General features: G+C 48.7%; 1 protein-coding gene across 1 annotated transcript in view; it reads left to right on the forward strand.

Annotated features, from left to right (window-relative positions):
* LOC133440515 (collagen alpha-6(VI) chain-like) overlaps positions 1-19,584 on the forward strand; it is a 71,182-nt gene that overhangs the window by 10,538 nt on the left and 41,060 nt on the right. Inside the window, exons 2-5 of the mRNA XM_061717788.1 lie at positions 8,299-8,388; positions 12,448-13,056; positions 14,788-15,375; positions 18,111-18,683. Of these exons, the coding sequence (XP_061573772.1) occupies positions 8,313-8,388; positions 12,448-13,056; positions 14,788-15,375; positions 18,111-18,683 (1,846 nt within the window). The 5' untranslated portion in view covers positions 8,299-8,312. The remainder of the gene's footprint in view (positions 1-8,298; positions 8,389-12,447; positions 13,057-14,787; positions 15,376-18,110; positions 18,684-19,584) is intronic.

Raw genomic sequence — 19,584 nt, forward strand, 5'->3', positions numbered from 1 at the left:
GGAGGCCCTTCATCATCTCCGCCGCTGCTACATCAAACGGAGCTGCAGAGACGCAGCTCTTGACTAAATAAAGGCAGGAAGTTCATGTAAATACAGTTGATGGATCCGTAATGCAGAGAGCTGGTTCTAATCAGCGGCGCAGCTGAGCCTGCAGTGATTAACCCTCCTCCCCCCCAACCCTCCCTTCCCTTCCAAACCCCTCCAGGCGCTGGCGGGTGATGAAGAGCAGCCTTAAACATGCCTGTGGAGGCGGAGAGGCCGAGACACATTCTTATACGCTCCAACACAAAAGAACTCTTGAACATTTTAAAGGTCCTTCTTTATTCAATTTACTCTCTAGGAATGAATCGAATTAAGAAAACAATGTTTCAAAGCTGGGCCAAAACCAGCTCTCTTGTGGCAGTTTTCCACTAGAACCTACTCAGCTCAACTCGGTTTCTTTTCCACTACAATCAGCAGCCGGAGAACAGTGTTGTCCATGAACGAGTTCATTTCTGTGACAACGTTGAACTGAACGCAAAATATTTGCAAATAAAGAACTTGAACTTGTTCATTCTGCAGATCAAGAACTGGAATTTGAGTTTCAGCTTCACTGTTTAGGTCCAATTATTACAGAATACATTTCACCACCAATAATTGGACCAGTGGAGAGAGAGACGTTGCAGACGCAGCGTCAGCGAGACGTCACATGATGATCCTGATCTTTATCTGCAGGAATTTTACACATCGTCTCCCAAAGAGTCCGACGGTAGAAATCTGACCTTTCTGTGACAATGATGTCTGAGAAAAGTGATCAGGAAAGAGCAAGAAGACCCAACAGCCCCGAACGAACGAAGGAACAAGCAAACGAAGGAACAAACGAAGGAACGAACGAAGGAACGAACGAAGGAACAAGCGAACGAAGCAACGAACGAAGGAATGGACGAAGGAAGGAATGAATGAAGGAACGAAGGAACGAACGAACGAACGAACGAACGAACAAACGAACGAACGAACGAAGGAACGAACGAAGGACCGAACGAAGGACCGAACGAACGAACGAACGAACGAACGAACGAACGAACGAACGAACGAATTAACGAACGAAGGAACAAACGAATAAAGGAAGAAACAAAGGAACGAATGAACGAACTAACGAATAAAGGAACGAATGAACGATTCGATTATCCATCTCATTTCAAAGGAAGAGAAGTGTGAGTCCTGTATTCCTGTTGTTGAGCCCAAGATGCCAGTTTTGCAGAGATTTGGAACCTTTTGTGTAGGAATTCAAATATAATCTTGTATATCGTTCCACCAGTCCTTAAGCATTGGGCATGTCCCCAGTATATGTCATATAGAGGCAGCACTTCCTTCGCACCTCCCGCAGGAGTACTGGTATTAACTTCCATTTATAGAGTTGTTGTGGTGTTCGTATAATCTTCAGCTGAATAAATCTGCTAGCCGTTTCTTTGTCGTTGTGTTAATGTTATTCAAACGTGAATTCCAATCCTCAAGAGATACATCCATAGCTCGGTCTCTTTCCCAGCGTTGCTTGACGTTGGACAAGGAACATAATTGTTCCTGTGGTCGATCACATATCTGAGGAGTTATAACTCTACCTGAAGTCGAGCCGATCAGCAGTTCTTCAATCGGGCTTCCCACGGGGGAGGTGAGCGGGATTCCCAACCATTTAAATAAAGCACTTTGCATTTGAGTATATCTCTAGAATGGATTACCTGGTAATTAGGGCCTTCGCACTGTAAGTGCGAAGGCCCGATTGTATCGTTAGGAATTGTTTTTCTCGTTTTTCTTCCGATGAAATGAGGGTCTTTTTTCCCCCTAAACGTGCCCCAAAAGTCACCAAATTTATCACCAAGCCAGGCCTGGTGATAAATGTGATATTTAATGGTTTGCATTAATGGGCGTGGCCTAACGGCTCAACAGAGCCCCCTAGAAAACTTTGTTCCTCAAGCCCCACAATACGGTTTGACGAACATGCACGGAAAATCGGTACACACCTGTATCATGTCACAACTTAAAGAAAAGTCTCTTGGAGCCATGGCCCAAACCCAACAGGAAGTCAGCCATTTTGAACATTTTCAATTAATCGTGTAATTTTGGCACAATTTATGCCATTCCTTCAGCAGTTAATACGGCCCGAACCGTAACGTGCACCCAGGTGTGTTACACATCAAAATGTGCATCTCCATCCTGCGACTACGCGCATTACTTTTCTCTTTCAAAAGCGTTACCGTGGCGACGCTAGACGCCAAAAAGCGCCCACCCTTCATCTGATTGGTCGATATTTGATAGTTCCTACTTTCTGCCAGAACTTTTGAATGGTTTCACATAGGGAGTCGTGGGTGGTGTCATCAGACTCTGTATTGAGTCCTTGATCTTTATTGGTTAAAATTGCACGCGCGAGGGCCCGTTCATCGCTGCTTGCAGCTTTAATTTATATTTATCCACGAGTTGGTTAAAACTAAAAAAGTGCTTTGGTTTCATCATCAAATAAATGTAAAATGTAGATTATTCCAGCTTTTTTTGCCAAATCGTCCAATGAACCGTTCTGCCTCCAATCAGAATCTGGTTATTATTCCATAAAGGAGCATGAGGGGATTTAAACAAGTCCAGATGGCTCTGTGTGTTTGTGCCACAATAATTTAGTGTTTGTGATGATAGCATGGCAGCTAGTAATGGAAGCTTTATAATAAATAACTCAGACCAGTTTCTATTTGGAACCGGCTACGTTTATCTCTTGTCTTAATATTTGGAAATCCAGCTCTTACATATTTCATATTAATAGCCCAGCAGTGCTGTCTAAAGTTGGGAGGAGAAAATCCTCCTCTTTTTGTACGAGTTTGTCATTTCTTTTTGCTTAAGCGATGATCCGAGTTTCCCCAAAGAAAATCCAAAATAAGTGAGTCAAGATCTCTAAAATAGAGATACATAGAATACATTCATACATGCACACATACACACACATAGCCACCCATACATATATATATATGCCCACACACACACACACACACACACACACACACACACACACACACACACACACACACACACACACACACACACACACACACACACACATAACCACACAGACATATACATACACGCACACACACACATACACACTGGCTTGTTCACCTGCATGCTTGCTCTGTAGTTTTTGGGGTTAGGTAGCAGTAGCTTAGCCTAGCCTAGCTTAGCTTAGACTGTGATCAGATCTGGAGATTTGGGTCGATTGCTGCTCGTGTTTTGGTCGGCTCCGTGTCGGTTTTGTGTTTTAGTTTGTGGTTTTTGTTGCAGATTTCCAGTGCTTGACGTGAGGCCTCCGTGTGTTCCTGCTTCCTGGATTGGCAGTGGATGTCACCCCCCCTCAAAAAAAAGCACCCTCTTCCTCTCCTCTCCCTCTGCTCTTCAGGTTTTTATACAAGCTAATGGACATTAGCATTAGAGATAGCCAGTTAGGTTAAGTTACAAGTTTGGAAAACGTTGTAACTGTTTCTTACCTTGCTCTACGCTGACTTTATTAATTCCAGCTTCACCATCACCACCTTTTTAAAATATTGGTGTAGAGAATCTCTGAGGCCTCTATTTTCTTCTTCTCTTCTTCTCTTTTCTCTTCTTTTCTGAGCACCGGACTTGTGCTGACCGGACATTTTGTCCATTCTAATGGTTCAATTAAATGATAACGTCAAATTCTGATCAGCGGCCAAACCATTTTAGTGTTGGGGGTTCTTGACCACAAGGACAATTAGGAAGAAAACTAATAACAAGCTTTTATGTAACTCAAATACTACATTTCCACAAATAGGCATATTTTGAAACATTTTGAAAAATGATTCCATAATTTAATGAGAATATTTTTTTTTTTTCAGTTCTGAGCCCCCCCCCCCCTACCCTGGGCCCGGGACAACAGATCCGTTTGTCCCCCCCTATTGGCGGGCGTGGGTATATATGTATTTATATTAAATATAGCAATAATGCACATATTTAGGCCTTAGGCTTTTACCGGCATGGTATCAACCATTAATATGTGCAGACAAGGTAAAAAAAATATATAAACCCCACAATAGTGGAAAAGCGCCAAACTGGGCCGAGTAGGTACTAGTGGAAAAGTGTCTGTCCCAAGCAGGTCTGGATCTGGACTTTGGTGGTCGTTCATTTCATTTATTGATTCCAGACATGTCAAATTGTTGTATAACAACGAATATATGAATCTATTTCAACTGAATGTATTAATAAATTCATAAATATTTGGATATTCGTCTGTATCCAGATGTGTGGTCCTGCAGAGATCTGTGCTGCTCGTGGAGGCCGAGGCCGAGATTAATGGCTCTTTACTTCTGTTTATTTAAGAGATTAACATCTGGCGACCCGTACGTGTAAACTCCTGCGTCCAAATAAGAACAGATGTGTTGGGAAGTGGGGAGCCCTGATGTTTCCACTGCTGAGTGAAGTTTCCAGCTCCTCCTCTTCATCAGCGAGGACGAGGAGGAGCCGGAGCTCGGGGAGGATTCTCCCTCCGGCCGGTCCCGCCGGGCCGGGATGTGGCCGGACGGCGTCTGCCGCCGCAGATCTCCAGGAAATGGAACCGGCTCGCCGGTAAACGTGGCCAGATGCTGCAGCTAAGCCGCTCTGATCCCCAGATACTGAATATTCATCACAGTCCTCGCAGCAGGAAGTGCTGGGTTCCCGTCGTTCTGCTCGAGGAACCGGTCAGGAACCAGTCAGGAACCAGTCAGGAATATATATATACATATATATATATATTAAAGTAACCTCATAGTTGTATCAACATCTGCATCTGACTGTTATATTAAAAAAGTACATACCGGTATTTGCCCATTAACATGTGTAACTTGAATTACACATATTTTTTTCTCTTAAAAATAAAATAGATTTTATTTTATTTTTCAAATGCTATCTTATTTTATTTCTTTACCAGCAGTTTGAATTTCCCCTTTTCTTTGTTAATTGTCTCAACACATTTTTATAATAAATTAATATAAACACATCTTAACAATTGAACAGTTTTGCAGTTTTTCTTTCTTCCCCTTATAATCTTATGCCCCCACTTTCTGTCGTTCAGTGAGAGAACTGAGCTCTAATTTCTCCTGCCAGGACTTTAAATCTGGGCTGGATGGTGTCAGGTTCTCATGAGAAGGTGCTCATTGATGAGCCTGGAACGATATTTAGTTTTATTTAGCTTCTCATCTCTGTAAGAGTCAAGCTAATTACTTACTAAGTAACTTACTAAGTTTTATTTACATTAATAAGTTGTCAGGACTGCGCGTGTCGGATTTCATCCGAGCCTGATCAGCTGAGACGGCCGGGCAGAACCAGCAGCTCTCTGGCCGCTGCAGCAGAGTCACTTTCCGATGCTTTTGCGAGCCCGAACAACAGTCCAGTCCAGCAGACACATCTACATGTACAATCCTTCAGCAGTAACGACGGAGCCGCCCGAGCGGCACCGACCTCCAGACCGCGGGGACGCGCCGGGATAAATGATCAGGCCGCGCTCGCTCGCTCTGGGCGCAGACCCAATTAATCGATCCCTGATCCTGGCGGATCTAAACCTACTCTGTGCAAAATGAAGGATTTTCTCTGTAAAGACACACCATTTCTCTTACTATTACACGTACAGCTAGCTGAGTGTCTTCTTCTCCTCATTTGGTCGGGAGTTGCTATGCAGTCCCGCGGCCCCCGCGGCCCACACGTACAAAACTGATTTTTTTTCGCGGCCCACTAGATGGCGCTCGCGGCCCAAGTGTGGGCCGCGGCCCTATGGTTAAGAATCACTGGTCTAGTTGGTTGTTTTTAGGGAGGGGGGGTCTTCCCCCCCGGGTCCTTCCCCACCCGGGTCCTTCCCCCCCCGGGTCCTTCCCCCCCCCGGGTCCTTCCCCCCCCGGGTCCTTCCTCACCCGGGTCCTTCCCCCCCCGGATCCTTCCCCCCCCCGGGTCCTTTCCCACCCGGGTCCTTCCCCCCCCGGGTCCTTCCCCCCCCGGGTCCCCCCCCCCCCCGGGTCCGTCCCCGCCCTTTACCGGCACCGATCCTGACACTGATGGAGTGATGCACGAGGGGTTAATCATTCCCTCCTGTTCCAGCGATGCGTTGGGCCGCCCGTTGCCGTGGTTACGCTCCTAACGTCCCCTCGGGGGAGACGAGTTTCAGGGAAGAGACTCCTAATTGAGGTTACTGTACTCCACGACCCAAAAACCGCCCAATTAAACTGTCTCTGCCTGAAATGATTTGAAAGTGTTGAGATGTGTTGAGACATCCAGAGAGTCGGCTCGGTGCGTGAACCGGGCCGGTGGAACATCTGGCGCTCCAACAATCCCACCATGTGTGAGCGCTCAAGCCCGGGACATTTTCATATTCATGCTGGAGACGCACGGGTGGACTTTTATTTGAGAAATAAAAGGTTTGATTTGTTCCAGAACTTCTCAGGTTTCAGCGTCAGATCTGGATCAAGTAAAGATTTACGTCCACACCCACGAGTCACGGGAAGGTGGTGATGGAGCTCTGGTCTAAATAATAATAATGATAATAACAAATAAGAAGGTGGTGATGGAGCTCTGGTCTAAATAATAATAATGATAATAACAAATAAGAAGGTGGTGATGGAGCTCTGGTCTAAATAATAATAATGATAATAACAAATAAGAAGGTGGTGATGGAGCTCTGGTCTCCAGCTGGTGACATCAGTACCAACCCCCGCAAAGAGCGCTAACAAAGTTACTTTGAAGAATCTCTTAAATACTGACCGTTATTTTGAGATGACGACCAAGGTAACTACCAAGATTCAGATTCAGACGACTTTATTAATCCCTTTGGGAGGTTTCCCTCGGGGAAATTGACAACCAAGTTGACGAACAAGTTGACGACTAAGTTGACGACCGAGGTAACGACCAAGGTGACGACTCAGGCCACGTTTCCACATAGCCGGGTATTTTCAAAAACGGATATTTCCCCCTCTACGTTTTGACGTCCTGAGGACGTCCTACACCAACATATGTGGACATACTCAAGAAGGATGCCGGGGCCCAGAGTACCAGCGAACTGGAAAGTTGTATGGAGAATCGGGATGACTGGAGACAACGATGGACGGCTCGTCTGAGGACGACCTAGTAGTAGTAGTAGTACGTTTTGAAAAATTCCATCGTTTACACGAGATCGTTTTCAAAATCTCTTCATTTACACGAATCCGCATAAATACGCTGTTAAGGTGCTATGAGCCAATCAGAATCCTGGAAAAAACATCAACAAATGACACGTGTAACTTCCAGTTAAGGCTGATTTAGGGTCCCCGTTACACCAACCCAGAGCCTACGGCGTAGGCTACGCGGCGACGCACACCGCACGGCGCATCGCAGCGTACCCTACGCCGTAGGCTCTGCGTCGATTTAACGCGGGACCATAAATCAGGCTTTACTTCCAAGATGAACGAGAGTCTTTGGTTTGGAGTGACAGAGAAGTGGAGTTACTTTTAAGTGTGACGTTAGAATATAAAACAGGTAAAATACAAGAAAATATTGACGGTTACAAACTAATTGTAACCACAGGTGTCACTCATGACGCTGGTGACGTTTCTGTCTCATAATGTGACGTTCTGAAGAATAAATGTCCGTTTCTCTCCGTTTACAAGCAAACGTGGAGACGGAGGTTTTAAGAATCTCCACTTTGGCCGGAGTTTTCAGAAATGATGGTTTTTGGAGACTTTGAGCTTCGTTTTCGTGTAAACGAACGGACAAAACGCATCAAAACACCAGCGTTTTTGCTACGTGGAAACGGGGCCTAAGGTGACGACCAAGTTGACGACCAAGTTGACTACAAATGTAACTACCAAGGGGACAACTGAGTACAACAAAGCCTTAAAAACGATGCTACAAGGTTTGATAAAGTGTTTCATTCAAGTTTGATCCCCTTGTCAGTCTCAATGAAACAGTGGTCGTAGTATTTCCCTCTCTGGCTTGGGCCGGTATGTACAGAGATGGAGTAAAGCTGGTGCCCACCTTTACGGAAATGTTACGGAACGTCGCTATGGAAGCGTCTAAAGACGGGTCAGGTATTTTCCTCCAGACCTCGACCGGAGCAGGATGAAGGTTTTAGTGAGGAGACAGTCTGAGGTCAGGAGTTTCTCTGAAGCATCAGGCTGCTCTGACTCGTTGTGCCGCTCCGAGGGCGTGACTGTCGCGGTTTAGAAGCGTTTTGAAGTTTTGCTTTTATGTCTAGAACTGAGCCGTTGCCCGCTGTGCCGGTCCAGATGCTCGGCAGATTTACAGATCTGTGTGTCTGTGTTGCAGGAAGAAGTTCCAGCATGGAGGGGGGGCGGAGCCTGCTGCTCTGCCTCGTCACGGCGGCGTGTTTCTACGGCAACGCCGCCCAGAGGACAGGTGGGTGTCGCCGTCGGCTCGGCTTCCCGAGTTTCCCCTCACCGCCACCGCATAACCACCACGCAAACCACCACCCTGGCAAAACCGTCACGGCGCTCACGCTTCAGCACCAACGCTTTAACGTTCACTCCAGTCCAGACCCGAGACCACCAGGGTCGCCCTCCCGGCATGGACAAGGTTTTTACTAAATAAAGCCTGTGTTTTACTAAATAAAACCCCGGTTTTACTAAATCAAACCCCAGTTTTACAAATTAAAACTCTGGTTTTATTAAATAAAACCCCAGTTTTACTAAATAAAAACTCAGTTTTACTAAATAAAACCCAGATTTTACTAAATAAAACCCAGATTTTAAGGGCTGTTGTGGTGGGAAGGGGCCGTTTTAGCAGGAACGGTTTTTTTTAGCGGGAGCGGGTCGTTTTAGCGGGAAGAAGTCGTTTTAGCGGGAAGTCCTCGTTTTAGCGGGAAGGGGTCGTTTTAGCGGGAAGGAGTCGTTTTAGCGGGAAGTCCTCGTTTTAGCGGGAAGTCCTCGTTTTAGCGGGAAGGAGTCGTTTTAGCGGGAAGGGGTCGTTTTAGCGGGAAGGAGTCGTTTTAGCGGGAACAGGTTGTTTTAGCGGGAAGGGGTCGTTTTAGCGGGAACAGGTCGTTTTAGCGGGAAGGAGTCGTTTTAGCGGGAAGTCCTCGTTTTAGCGGGAAGTCCTCGTTTTAGCGGGAAGGGGTCGTTTTAGCGGGAACAGGTCGTTTTAGCGGGAAGGGGTCGTTTTAGCGGGAAGGAGTCGTTTTAGCGGGAAGTCCTCGTTTTAGCGGGAAGTCCTCGTTTTAGCGGGAAGGAGCCGTTTTAGCGGGAAGTCCTCGTTTTAGCGGGAAGTCCTCGTTTTAGCGGGAAGGGGTCGTTTTAGCGGGAACAGGTCGTTTTAGCGGGAAGGAGTCGTTTTAGCGGGAAGTCCTCGTTTTAGCGGGAAGTCCTCGTTTTAGCGGGAAGGGGTCGTTTTAGCGGGAACAGGTCGTTTTAGCGGGAAGGAGTCGTTTTAGCGGGAAGGGGTCGTTTTAGCGGGAAGAGGCCGTTTTAGCGGGAAGGAGTCGTTTTAGCGGGAAGTCCTCGTTTTAGCGGGAAGTCCTCGTTTTAGCGGGAAGGAGTCGTTTTAGCGGGAAGGGGTCGTTTTAGCGGGAAGGAGTCGTTTTAGCGGGAACAGGTTGTTTTAGCGGGAAGGGGTCGTTTTAGCGGGAACAGGTTGTTTTAGCGGGAACAGGTCGTTTTAGCGGGAAGGAGTCGTTTTAGCGGGAAGTCCTCGTTTTAGCGGGAAGTCCTCGTTTTAGCGGGAAGGAGTCGTTTTAGCGGGAAGTCCTCGTTTTAGCGGGAAGTCCTCGTTTTAGCGGGAAGGGGTCGTTTTAGCGGGAACAGGTCGTTTTAGCGGGAAGGAGTCGTTTTAGCGGGAAGGGGTCGTTTTAGCGGGAAGGAGTCGTTTTAGCGGGAAGGAGTCGTTTTAGCGGGAACAGGTTGTTTTAGCGGGAAGGAGTCGTTTTAGCGGGAAGTCCTCGTTTTAGCGGGAAGTCCTCGTTTTAGCGGGAAGGAGCCGTTTTAGCGGGAAGTCCTCGTTTTAGCGGGAAGTCCTCGTTTTAGCGGGAAGGGGTCGTTTTAGCGGGAACAGGTCGTTTTAGCGGGAAGTCCTCGTTTTAGCGGGAAGGAGTCGTTTTAGCGGGAAGGGGTCGTTTTAGCGGGAAGGAGTCGTTTTAGCGGGAACAGGTTGTTTTAGCGGGAAGGGGTCGTTTTAGCGGGAACAGGTTGTTTTAGCGGGAACAGGTCGTTTTAGCGGGAAGGAGTCGTTTTTGCGGGAAGTCCTCGTTTTAGCGGGAAGTCCTCGTTTTAGCGGGAAGGAGTCGTTTTAGCGGGAAGTCCTCGTTTTAGCGGGAAGGGGTCGTTTTAGCGGGAAGGGGTCGTTTTAGCGGGAACAGGTCGTTTTAGCGGGAAGGGGTCGTTTTAGCGGGAAGTCCTCGTTTTAGCGGGAAGGAGCCGTTTTAGCGGGAAGTCCTCGTTTTAGCGGGAAGTCCTCGTTTTAGCGGGAAGGGGTCGTTTTAGCGGGAACAGGTCGTTTTAGCGGGAAGGGGTCGTTTTAGCGGGAAGGAGTCGTTTTAGCGGGAAGTCCTCGTTTTAGCGGGAAGTCCTCGTTTTAGCGGGAAGGGGTCGTTTTAGCGGGAAGGGGTCGTTTTAGCGGGAAGGAGTCGTTTTAGCGGGAAGTCCTCGTTTTAGCGGGAAGTCCTCGTTTTAGCGGGAAGTCCTCGTTTTAGCGGGAAGGAGTCGTTTTAGCGGGAAGGGGTCGTTTTAGCGGGAAGGAGTCGTTTTAGCGGGAACAGGTTGTTTTAGCGGGAAGGGGTCGTTTTAGCGGGAACAGGTTGTTTTAGCGGGAACAGGTCGTTTTAGCGGGAAGGAGTCGTTTTAGCGGGAAGTCCTCGTTTTAGCGGGAAGTCCTCGTTTTAGCGGGAAGGAGTCGTTTTAGCGGGAAGTCCTCGTTTTAGCGGGAACAGGTCGTTTTAGCGGGAAGTAGTCGTTTTAGCGGGAAGGGGTCGTTTTAGCGGGAAGGAGTCGTTTTAGCGGGAAGGAGTCGTTTTAGCGGGAACAGGTTGTTTTAGCGGGAAGGAGTCGTTTTAGCGGGAAGTCCTCGTTTTAGCGGGAAGTCCTCGTTTTAGCGGGAAGGAGCCGTTTTAGCGGGAAGTCCTCGTTTTAGCGGGAAGTCCTCGTTTTAGCGGGAAGGGGTCGTTTTAGCGGGAACAGGTCGTTTTAGCGGGAAGGAGTCGTTTTAGCGGGAAGTCCTCGTTTTAGCGGGAAGGGGTCGTTTTAGCGGGAACAGGTCGTTTTAGCGGGAAGGAGTCGTTTTAGCGGGAAGGGGTCGTTTTAGCGGGAAGGAGTCGTTTTAGCGGGAAGGAGTCGTTTTAGCGGGAAGGAGTCGTTTTAGCGGGAACAGGTTGTTTTAGCGGGAAGGGGTCGTTTTAGCGGGAACAGGTTGTTTTAGCGGGAAGGAGTCGTTTTAGCGGGAAGTCCTCGTTTTAGCGGGAAGTCCTCGTTTTAGCAGGAAGTCCTCGTTTTAGCGGGAAGTCCTCGTTTTAGCGGGAAGGGGTCGTTTTAGCGGGAAGGGGTCGTTTTAGCCGGAACAGGTTGTTTTAGCGGGAAGGGGTCGTTTTAGCGGGAAGTCCTCGTTTTAGCGGGAAGTCCTCATTTTAGCGTGAAGGAGTCGTTTTAGCGGGAAGTCCTCGTTTTAGCGGGAAGGAGTCGTTTTAGCGGGAAGGAGTCGTTTTAGCGGGAAGGGGTCGTTTTAGCGGGAAGTCCTCGTTTTAGCGGGAAGTCCTCATTTTAGCGGGAAGGAGTCGTTTTAGCGGGAAGGAGTCGTTTTAGCGGGAAGGGGTCGTTTTAGCGGGAAGTCCTCGTTTTAGCGGGAAGTCCTCGTTTTAGCGGGAAGGGGTCGTTTTAGCGGGAACAGGTTGTTTTAGCGGGAAGGGGTCGTTTTAGCGGGAAGGAGTCGTTTTAGCGGGAAGGGGCCGTTTTAGCGGAAAGGGGTCGTTTTAGCTGGAAGGAGTCATTTTAGCGGGAACAGGTTGTTTTAGCGGGAAGAGGCCGTTTTAGCGGGAAGGGGTCTTTTTAGCGGGAAGGGGTCATTTGAGCGGAAATATTTTCCACAGGACAGTCATCCACCCTAACAGTAACCCTAACCTTAACCACAAGTATGAAGATGTACCACGTTATCAACGATAAATTCAGACTTCAATCAATAATATCCGAGACGTTTGGGTCAATTTTAACATAAAAGTGAGAACAGGATCACAGCAGGAATCACGCCACGCTTTTCTTCTTCTGTATCACCAAGAACCATCACCTCCACCTGTAGAACCCTCACCTCCACCTGTAGAACCATCACCTCCACCTGTAGAACCATCACCTCCACCTGTAGCCCCACCTCTCTTCCACCCGGCTGCTTCACCTCCTCACAACCACCTCTGCTTGGAAAGGACAGTTTCTTTTCTCCTAGAAACCTGTGAAACTCCTCCGTGAACTTCCACCCCCCTCCCAGTTTGCACCCAGAAAGCCGTGGCCGACATCGTCTTCCTGGTGGACGGCTCCTGGAGCATCGGCAACGAGAACTTCGAGCAGATCCGCCAGTTCCTGCACACGCTGGTCAACTCGTTCGACATCGGGCCGGACCGCGTCCAGATCGGCCTGGTGCAGTACAGCAACAGCCCGCGCACCGAGTTCCTGCTGCGCGAGTACAAGACCAAGCCGGACATCCTGGACTACATCACGGAGCTGGACTACATGGGCGGCGGCACGCTGACGGGGCAGGGCCTGGACTTCCTGCTGAAGAACCACTTCACCGAGGCGGCCGGCAGCCGCCAAGGCAAGAGGGTTCCGCAGATCGCCGTGGTGATCACGGACGGGAAGTCGCAGGACAACGTGGAGGCCAACGCGGAGCGGCTGAAGAGGAAGGGCATCAGCCTGTACGCCATCGGCATCAAGGACGCCGACGAGGACCAGCTGAAGGAGATCGCCAGCCAGCCGCACAGCCAGCACGTCTACAGCGTGTCCGACTTCGCCGCCCTGCAGGGAATCTCGCAGAGCATCGTCCAGACGCTGTGCAGAACCGTGGAGGAGGCCAAGAGGAACATCCTGAAGCTGTCTCAAGGTAACAGTGGTCCGATTCCTGCAGCCCTGCAGGCAGGTGGTGGTGGTGGGATCTGAACGATGGAGGAGGCCGAGAGAAACATCCTGAAGCTGACACAAGGTAACGGTGGTTTGATCCCAGGTGGTGGTGGGATCTGAACGATGGAGGAGAATCCCCCGGTTTCATGTCACGTTGTCCTGAACAGCCAATGAGTCAGGAAAGTGTTTACTCTCATCACGGTGTAGAGAATCCTTTCGGGACCTCCACATAATCTAAGTTTTTTCCTACCCCTAAGTCTAAGGGTGCTTTCACACCTGTACCGTTTCAAGCAGTTGATTCGAAACAGGGAACGTTTCCCCCTAAAGATCGGAACGTTTGGTATATGTGAACACAGCAATCACGCTCTGAAACGGTACAAAACAAGCGAGCCGAGATCCTAGAAGAGGTTAGGGTTAGATTCTCGGCCCGACTCTGTGGATGTGGGGGATGTGTTTAGCAGCTGGAATTAAAGAGCAGCTTTGGGTAGCTTTGGGGACAAAAGTAGCTCTCCTCCTCTCAGTCCTGCAGGCGACGCAGCGCAGGCGCCTCCTGGAGGGGAGCCACTGGAATGCAGGGTGGAGTATGTGGGAGGGGTCCTTCATGATTTTAGCTGCCTGGCTGAGGGCCTGCTGGTTGAAAACCACACACAGAGTTCTGACCGGCAGGCTGATGATTTTAGAGCACAGTGACGCTCTGCAGTCTGTTCCTGTTCTGGTGCTGAGGGAGTGGAACCAGCAGGTCATGGAGAAGCTGAGGGAGTGGAACCAGCAGGAGAAGCTGAGGGAGTGGAACCAGCAGGTCATGGAGAAGCTGAGGGAGTGGAACCAGCAGGAGAAGCTGAGGGAGTGGAACCAGCAGGAGAAGCTGAGGGAGAGGAACCAGCAGGTCATGGAGAAGGTCATGATGCTTTCCAGGAAGGCGTAGTAGAAAGTCATCATGATGTGAGTGCTGACTCCGAAGGAGTTGAGTTTCCTGAGGAGGTACAGCCGTTGTTGACACTTCCTGAGAATTTTGAGAATTTTTGAGAACTTTGCACACCGAGAGCGGAGCTTCTCTCAGGAGCCGCGTGAGCTCCTTCCAATCTGAGCCGAGACAGGCAGGTTTTTACAGCAGACAACATTCCTTTACATTGAGCAGAGATGCAGAGATTCTTTACAGTCACCAAAGCTTTAAAAAACAACAATGATTATATAAAACTCTTAATCAATTTTTACTACAAGGGAGGTGCAGATGGGGAGAAAGACACACAAACTGATAAAAACACCAATTCCTCTACAACGGTTCCTTTAAACACTTCACAGATTTATTGCTGTAATGTCCAAAAAACCCCAAATGAATCAATTATATTTCACTGAATTTGTTATTTTACAACCTTTTCTTTTATTTTCCACCCTGCAACACATTCCTGAAGAGATCAGGGCAGTAACGGTCGGTGGGCCGGTGTTTTTGCCCCATGCATACGGTGGTGTTGTCAGACTTTTGGTTTTATCATTTCCCAACATTCTCGTGTTCAACTGTCTCTGAGTTTCAGTATTATTTATTATAACTTTTTCAGTTTTTAGTTGTTTCAGTGACGATTTTGGGTTTTTCTTCCGTCAATCGATACCAACAGATTTGTCCACCAGTTCATTGTCGGATCGTCAAACACACTTGGTCTTTCTGAATGTAGCTCGTCTCCTCGTTCTCTGACTCCTCCGTCTCCGTCCTTTGCAGAATGCGCCGTAGCAACCGTGGCCGACATCGTCTTCCTGGTGGACGGCTCTTCCAGCATCGGCATCGAGAACTTCCAGGAAGTCCGGCGTTTCCTCCGCAGCGTCATCTCCGGCCTCGACATCGGCGCGGACAAAGTCCGTATCGGCTTGGCTCAGTACAGCAACGACCCGCACAAGGAGTTCCTGCTCAACGAGCACCTGGACGCCCAGTCGCTGCTGGCCGAGGTCGACCGGTTCCCCTACCGGACCGGCGGCACCGAGACGGGCAAGGCCATGAAATTCCTGTCCAAAGAGTTCTTCACCGCGGCGGCGGGGAGCCGCATCGATCAGCGCGTGCCCCAGATCGCCGTGGTGATCACCGACGGAGACTCCGCGGACGACGTCCTGGCGCCGGCGCAGGAGCTGCGCAGCAGGGGTGTCATCGTGTTCGGCATCGGGGTCGGTCAGGCCAACCTGAAGGAGCTGGAGTCCATCGCTAACCGGCCGCCGCAGCGCTTCCTGTTCACCATCGACAGCTACCAGGCCCTGAAGAGGCTGTCGGTCGGCCTGCTGCAGACGGTCTGCGTCTCCATGGAGGACCAGCGGCAAGGTGAGGTCTGGGGGGGGGACCAGAGGCCTGGGGGGGCGGAGGTCTGTATGGGACCAGGGCAAGGTGAGGCCTGGGGGGGGGGGGTGGCTAGAGGTCTGGGGGGGGGAACAGGGGTCTGAGCTGGACCCTGAACTGGACCAGCGGCAAGGTGAGGCCTAGGGGGGGACCGGGGTCTGAACTGGACCGGTGAGGCCTGGGGGGGGTACCAGGGGTCTGAACTGGACATGTTTGGACTCACCTGCTCGGTCAGAACCAACGAGGAGGTGTTTCCAAACCGGTGACTGGTACCATATCTTGTAATTGGAAGCTATAGCGCCACCAGCCGCCAGACTGACAGTGTCAGCAGTCACGCAACAGGTGGACGTTTCTACATAGGGCTGGTGAACGATTGAAATGTCAAGAATCGATTCAATTCCAATTCTTAAGATTCAGAATCGATTATTGTTGAAGAATAATACAAAGTCCAGTTCAGGAATCCGCTGTGGGATGAGAGATTTTATTCAGCCGGCGGTGAGCAGACCTACACAGACGCAGTGTCTTGGTCGGTGTGCTGACCCAGATTGATTGGGCCACAGGGTTTTTATACAAAGGTTCAACCAACAAAGACAGGAGACAGTCAGGTGTGAACTTTCAGTTTTGGGACTACCCCTGAGTAGTCAGGAAGTCCATATATGGTCCTCGTCTCTGCAGGGGCTGGAAGTCAAAGCCACTCCCACGGTGCCTGTCTCGGCAGGGATACAAGACGCCGGAACTTGTGTGAGACAATAGGTCACAGACGAAAAGTAATTTACAGTTGGATGTGATCTGTGGCCAAATGTCCCTATCGGGCATTTGGCATGACTGTCACTAAGTTCCAAATCACCCCATGGGGTGCTCTAGTGTTCAAAGTCTGTTTGAGGCAACTTCCAAGGTGTCGTCTTCTGCAGGGGGGGTAGGAAGCTGGATAGGAAGTTGAAGCTACCTCAAAAGGTGTTGAGTCCAGTTCAAAGCCCTGCAGGCGGGGGTATGAGGCTGGGGCAACCTGCAAAGCGTTGTTGTCCCTGCAGGGGGCCACGTGCTGTCAAAATGCTTCATCATTATCAAGATCCGATTCGATTCCGGTATTGATTTGGGTTTCCCTTCTTTAAGGGCATGGCTGGGATTTGACCCTAAATGTAGACCATTTTTGCCACTTTTGAGCAAAATCCCTTCCTCTAATTCTCAAACAAAAAGTAAATTTTTCCATGGCTTATATTTCTTCAACAATGTCGAGCCATCGTCTCAGTCCTGGGGGATCGCTGCTCATCCAGAGTCTTGTCAGGGCCTTCTTAGCAGCAACAGTCAATATTTTGAAGAGGTAGATGTCTCTCTTTTCAATTACTTCAACCCAGTCCCAGATATACAGTCCTTGGGTCTTTAGGTATTCTCAGATTTAGAATTTCCTCCATTGTTTGGATAACATTATCCCAGAATAATTGTATTTATGGAATTGTCCAAAAGATGAGAATGATTGGCTACTACATGATCACACCCTTGCCAACAATTATGTTGTTGTTGTGTTTGTTTAGTCTTAATGTGTGGAGTGATAAGTGAATTGCCGCTTTTAACGTTGATGTAAAACCCTTTGAATGACCTTTTGAATTGTTGTTGAATTGTGCTGTACAGATAAACTTGCCTTTATTGTGACAGCAGAACTTAAAGCAGCACAACGTAACTTTCAGCTTTTCTGAGTTTGGCGGCATCTTCTGGACAAAATCGGTAGTGTTTTACCAGAAAGAACACTACGTTTCCCATGAGCACCAGCGCGTACTGCCGGAAAACTCCTGTCCCGTCGCTGCATTTGTTTTGAGAGAAGACGGGAGGCTTTTCTGTTTCACCAAGTAAACAACGGAACGCAAAAAAAAGATGTTAAACTGCTGGAAAGGAACTGGAATTTACCGGGATACCTTAAACAAGGAAGCCAGGGAGCGTTATATATGGAGAAAATAATGATTATTAACGGTCTGGATCCATATGAAATCCCTACTGAAGAATGGAGCTCCTCGTCGGAGCTGCACTCTTTAGAAGGATTTACTGCCGCAGTTCTGCAGAACCACCGTCTCCGGCTACCTTGTTTAGGAGTGTTTGGCAGCTGCTTTGGTAAATGTTTGACTCGCCATGTGTTTCAATAAATTAGTATAATAGTACAACATACAGTACATGTTTTGTATTACTCTTACTTCTCTTTTCTTTTTTTTGACTGCTATATTATGCTGAAGAGGCTCCGAGGCGTGAGCAATATTTTTTTTTCCTCGTGAGATTATTTTTTTCCTCTGCAGCTACAAATCAAATAGTTAATATTTTTTCCTCAACAAAATTAATGGCACCGCAGAGAGCTGGCCAACAACTGTGTTTAGCTGGAGAAGTGGGGAATAAAACCCGTTTGAATGATCCGACCCTGGTCTGTGAGTGTTTGTTTGTGGTTTAATAAACCCGTGTTTTGATCCGACGCCCGTCTGCGTGGGGGGAAGTGACGTATGCCGTAAAGCAGTCAAAGCCGTAAAGATTTGTAGTTTTTTAGTGTGGCAGGGTTCCTACCATGCTCCTCAAAGTTACATAGTGCCAGTGAAGGTGATACAGACCCCTCAGACCATGACAGAGGTTCATTAAACCTGTTGGAAGTTGATGTTCCATCACAATGATGATGATGAAATATTAGATCAAGGTGGAAAAGTTACGTAGTGTAGCTTTAATGGTTTGATCCGATTGTGTTCCAGCTCTGCGACAGAGGTTTGCCGACATCTTCTTCCTGGTGGACAGCGGCATCACGCAGGAGAAGTTCCAGCAGGTCCGGAACCTCCTGTTCCGCCTGGTAAACCAGATGGACTTCAGCGCCGGCGGCTACCGCCTGGGCCTGGCCCAGTACGGCGACGACGTCAAGGTGGACTTCCTGCTCAACGAGCACGAGGGCAAAGAGCAGCTCCTGGCCGCCATACGGCGCTTCCGCTACCGCGCGGTCCCGCCGGGGGAGCCGCGCTACCTGGGCGCGGCGCTGCGCTACGCCAGCAGGAACTTCTTCTCCGCGGCGGCGGGGGGCCGGGCGGACCAGGGCTTCCGCCAGTTCCTGGTGGTGCTGGGCGGGAGGGACTCCGACGACGGCGTGTACCGGGAGGCGCGGGAGATCAGGAAGGCCGGCGTGACCGTGGTGGGGATGAGTCTGGGCATGTCCATGAACGAGGTGCGACTGGTATCCAGCGCCGGGCAGGACTACGACATCCCCGTCATCACGGCAGCACCGATACTGAAGATGGTGTTTGAAACCGAACAAGGGGGGAGCAACGTGACGCAAGGTAAACACGCTTTTCATTCATATATTCAAAATAATAATAATAATAATACATTTTATTTAAAGGCGCCTTTCTTGGCACTGAACTGGACCGGGGACAGGTTTGGACTCACCTGCTTGGTCCAGGGCAGCAAGAGACGTATACTCTGAATCTGAATCTGAATCTGTATGAAATCGTTTTAATTTTTTCCATTTTCGGTCTATTTCGGCTTTTAATTTTTGGAGAATTTGGTTTTTAGCATTTTATGCAAATGTAACCCCAGGACAGTATATAAAGTAATGAAATATAGACAATTTATGCAATTATAACCTAACACTTTAATGTTTTCATACCTTTAAACATATTTAAAGGCAAAAAAATGGCACCAGTTATTCTCGTGTCCAACAAAACATTCCTTTTTTGGGCATAAACAAAAAAATACCAAAGGTTGTAATGATGAAAAAAATCTTATCTCTAGACTACAAGGAATTAATATGAGAATGGATTTAGAATTGGAAAATCGATTTTATTCAACACAGGCCTACTAGTGATAACAGCTATAAACACCAGCGGCAGGACGTACGTGGGTGGAACGCATCAACGATTGGGTTTTCTTCAAATTAATGGCTAAAATTAGTGGTTTTCTTTGCTTGTTGTTCCTTTCAGTTTAGTTTCTGCTCGGTTCATTAGCGACGTGAGCGCCGCCTGCTGGCCGCGCCGCCACCTCACCAGTTTGGTCCTGCAGAAACAGAGCTGCAGGAAACCCCTGTGATGTAATTCAGGTTTCTGAGGAAACCCCTGTGATGTCACTCAGGTTTCTGAGGAAACCCCTGTGATGTCACTCAGGTTTCTGAGGAAACCCCTGTGATGTCATTCAGGTTTCTGAGCAGAGTTTTTGAGGTTTTTTGAGGTTTCTGAGAGAGTT

Source organism: Cololabis saira, chromosome 3 (genome assembly GCF_033807715.1).
Source record: "Cololabis saira isolate AMF1-May2022 chromosome 3, fColSai1.1, whole genome shotgun sequence".
Classification (NCBI taxonomy): Eukaryota; Metazoa; Chordata; class Actinopteri; order Beloniformes; family Belonidae; genus Cololabis; species Cololabis saira.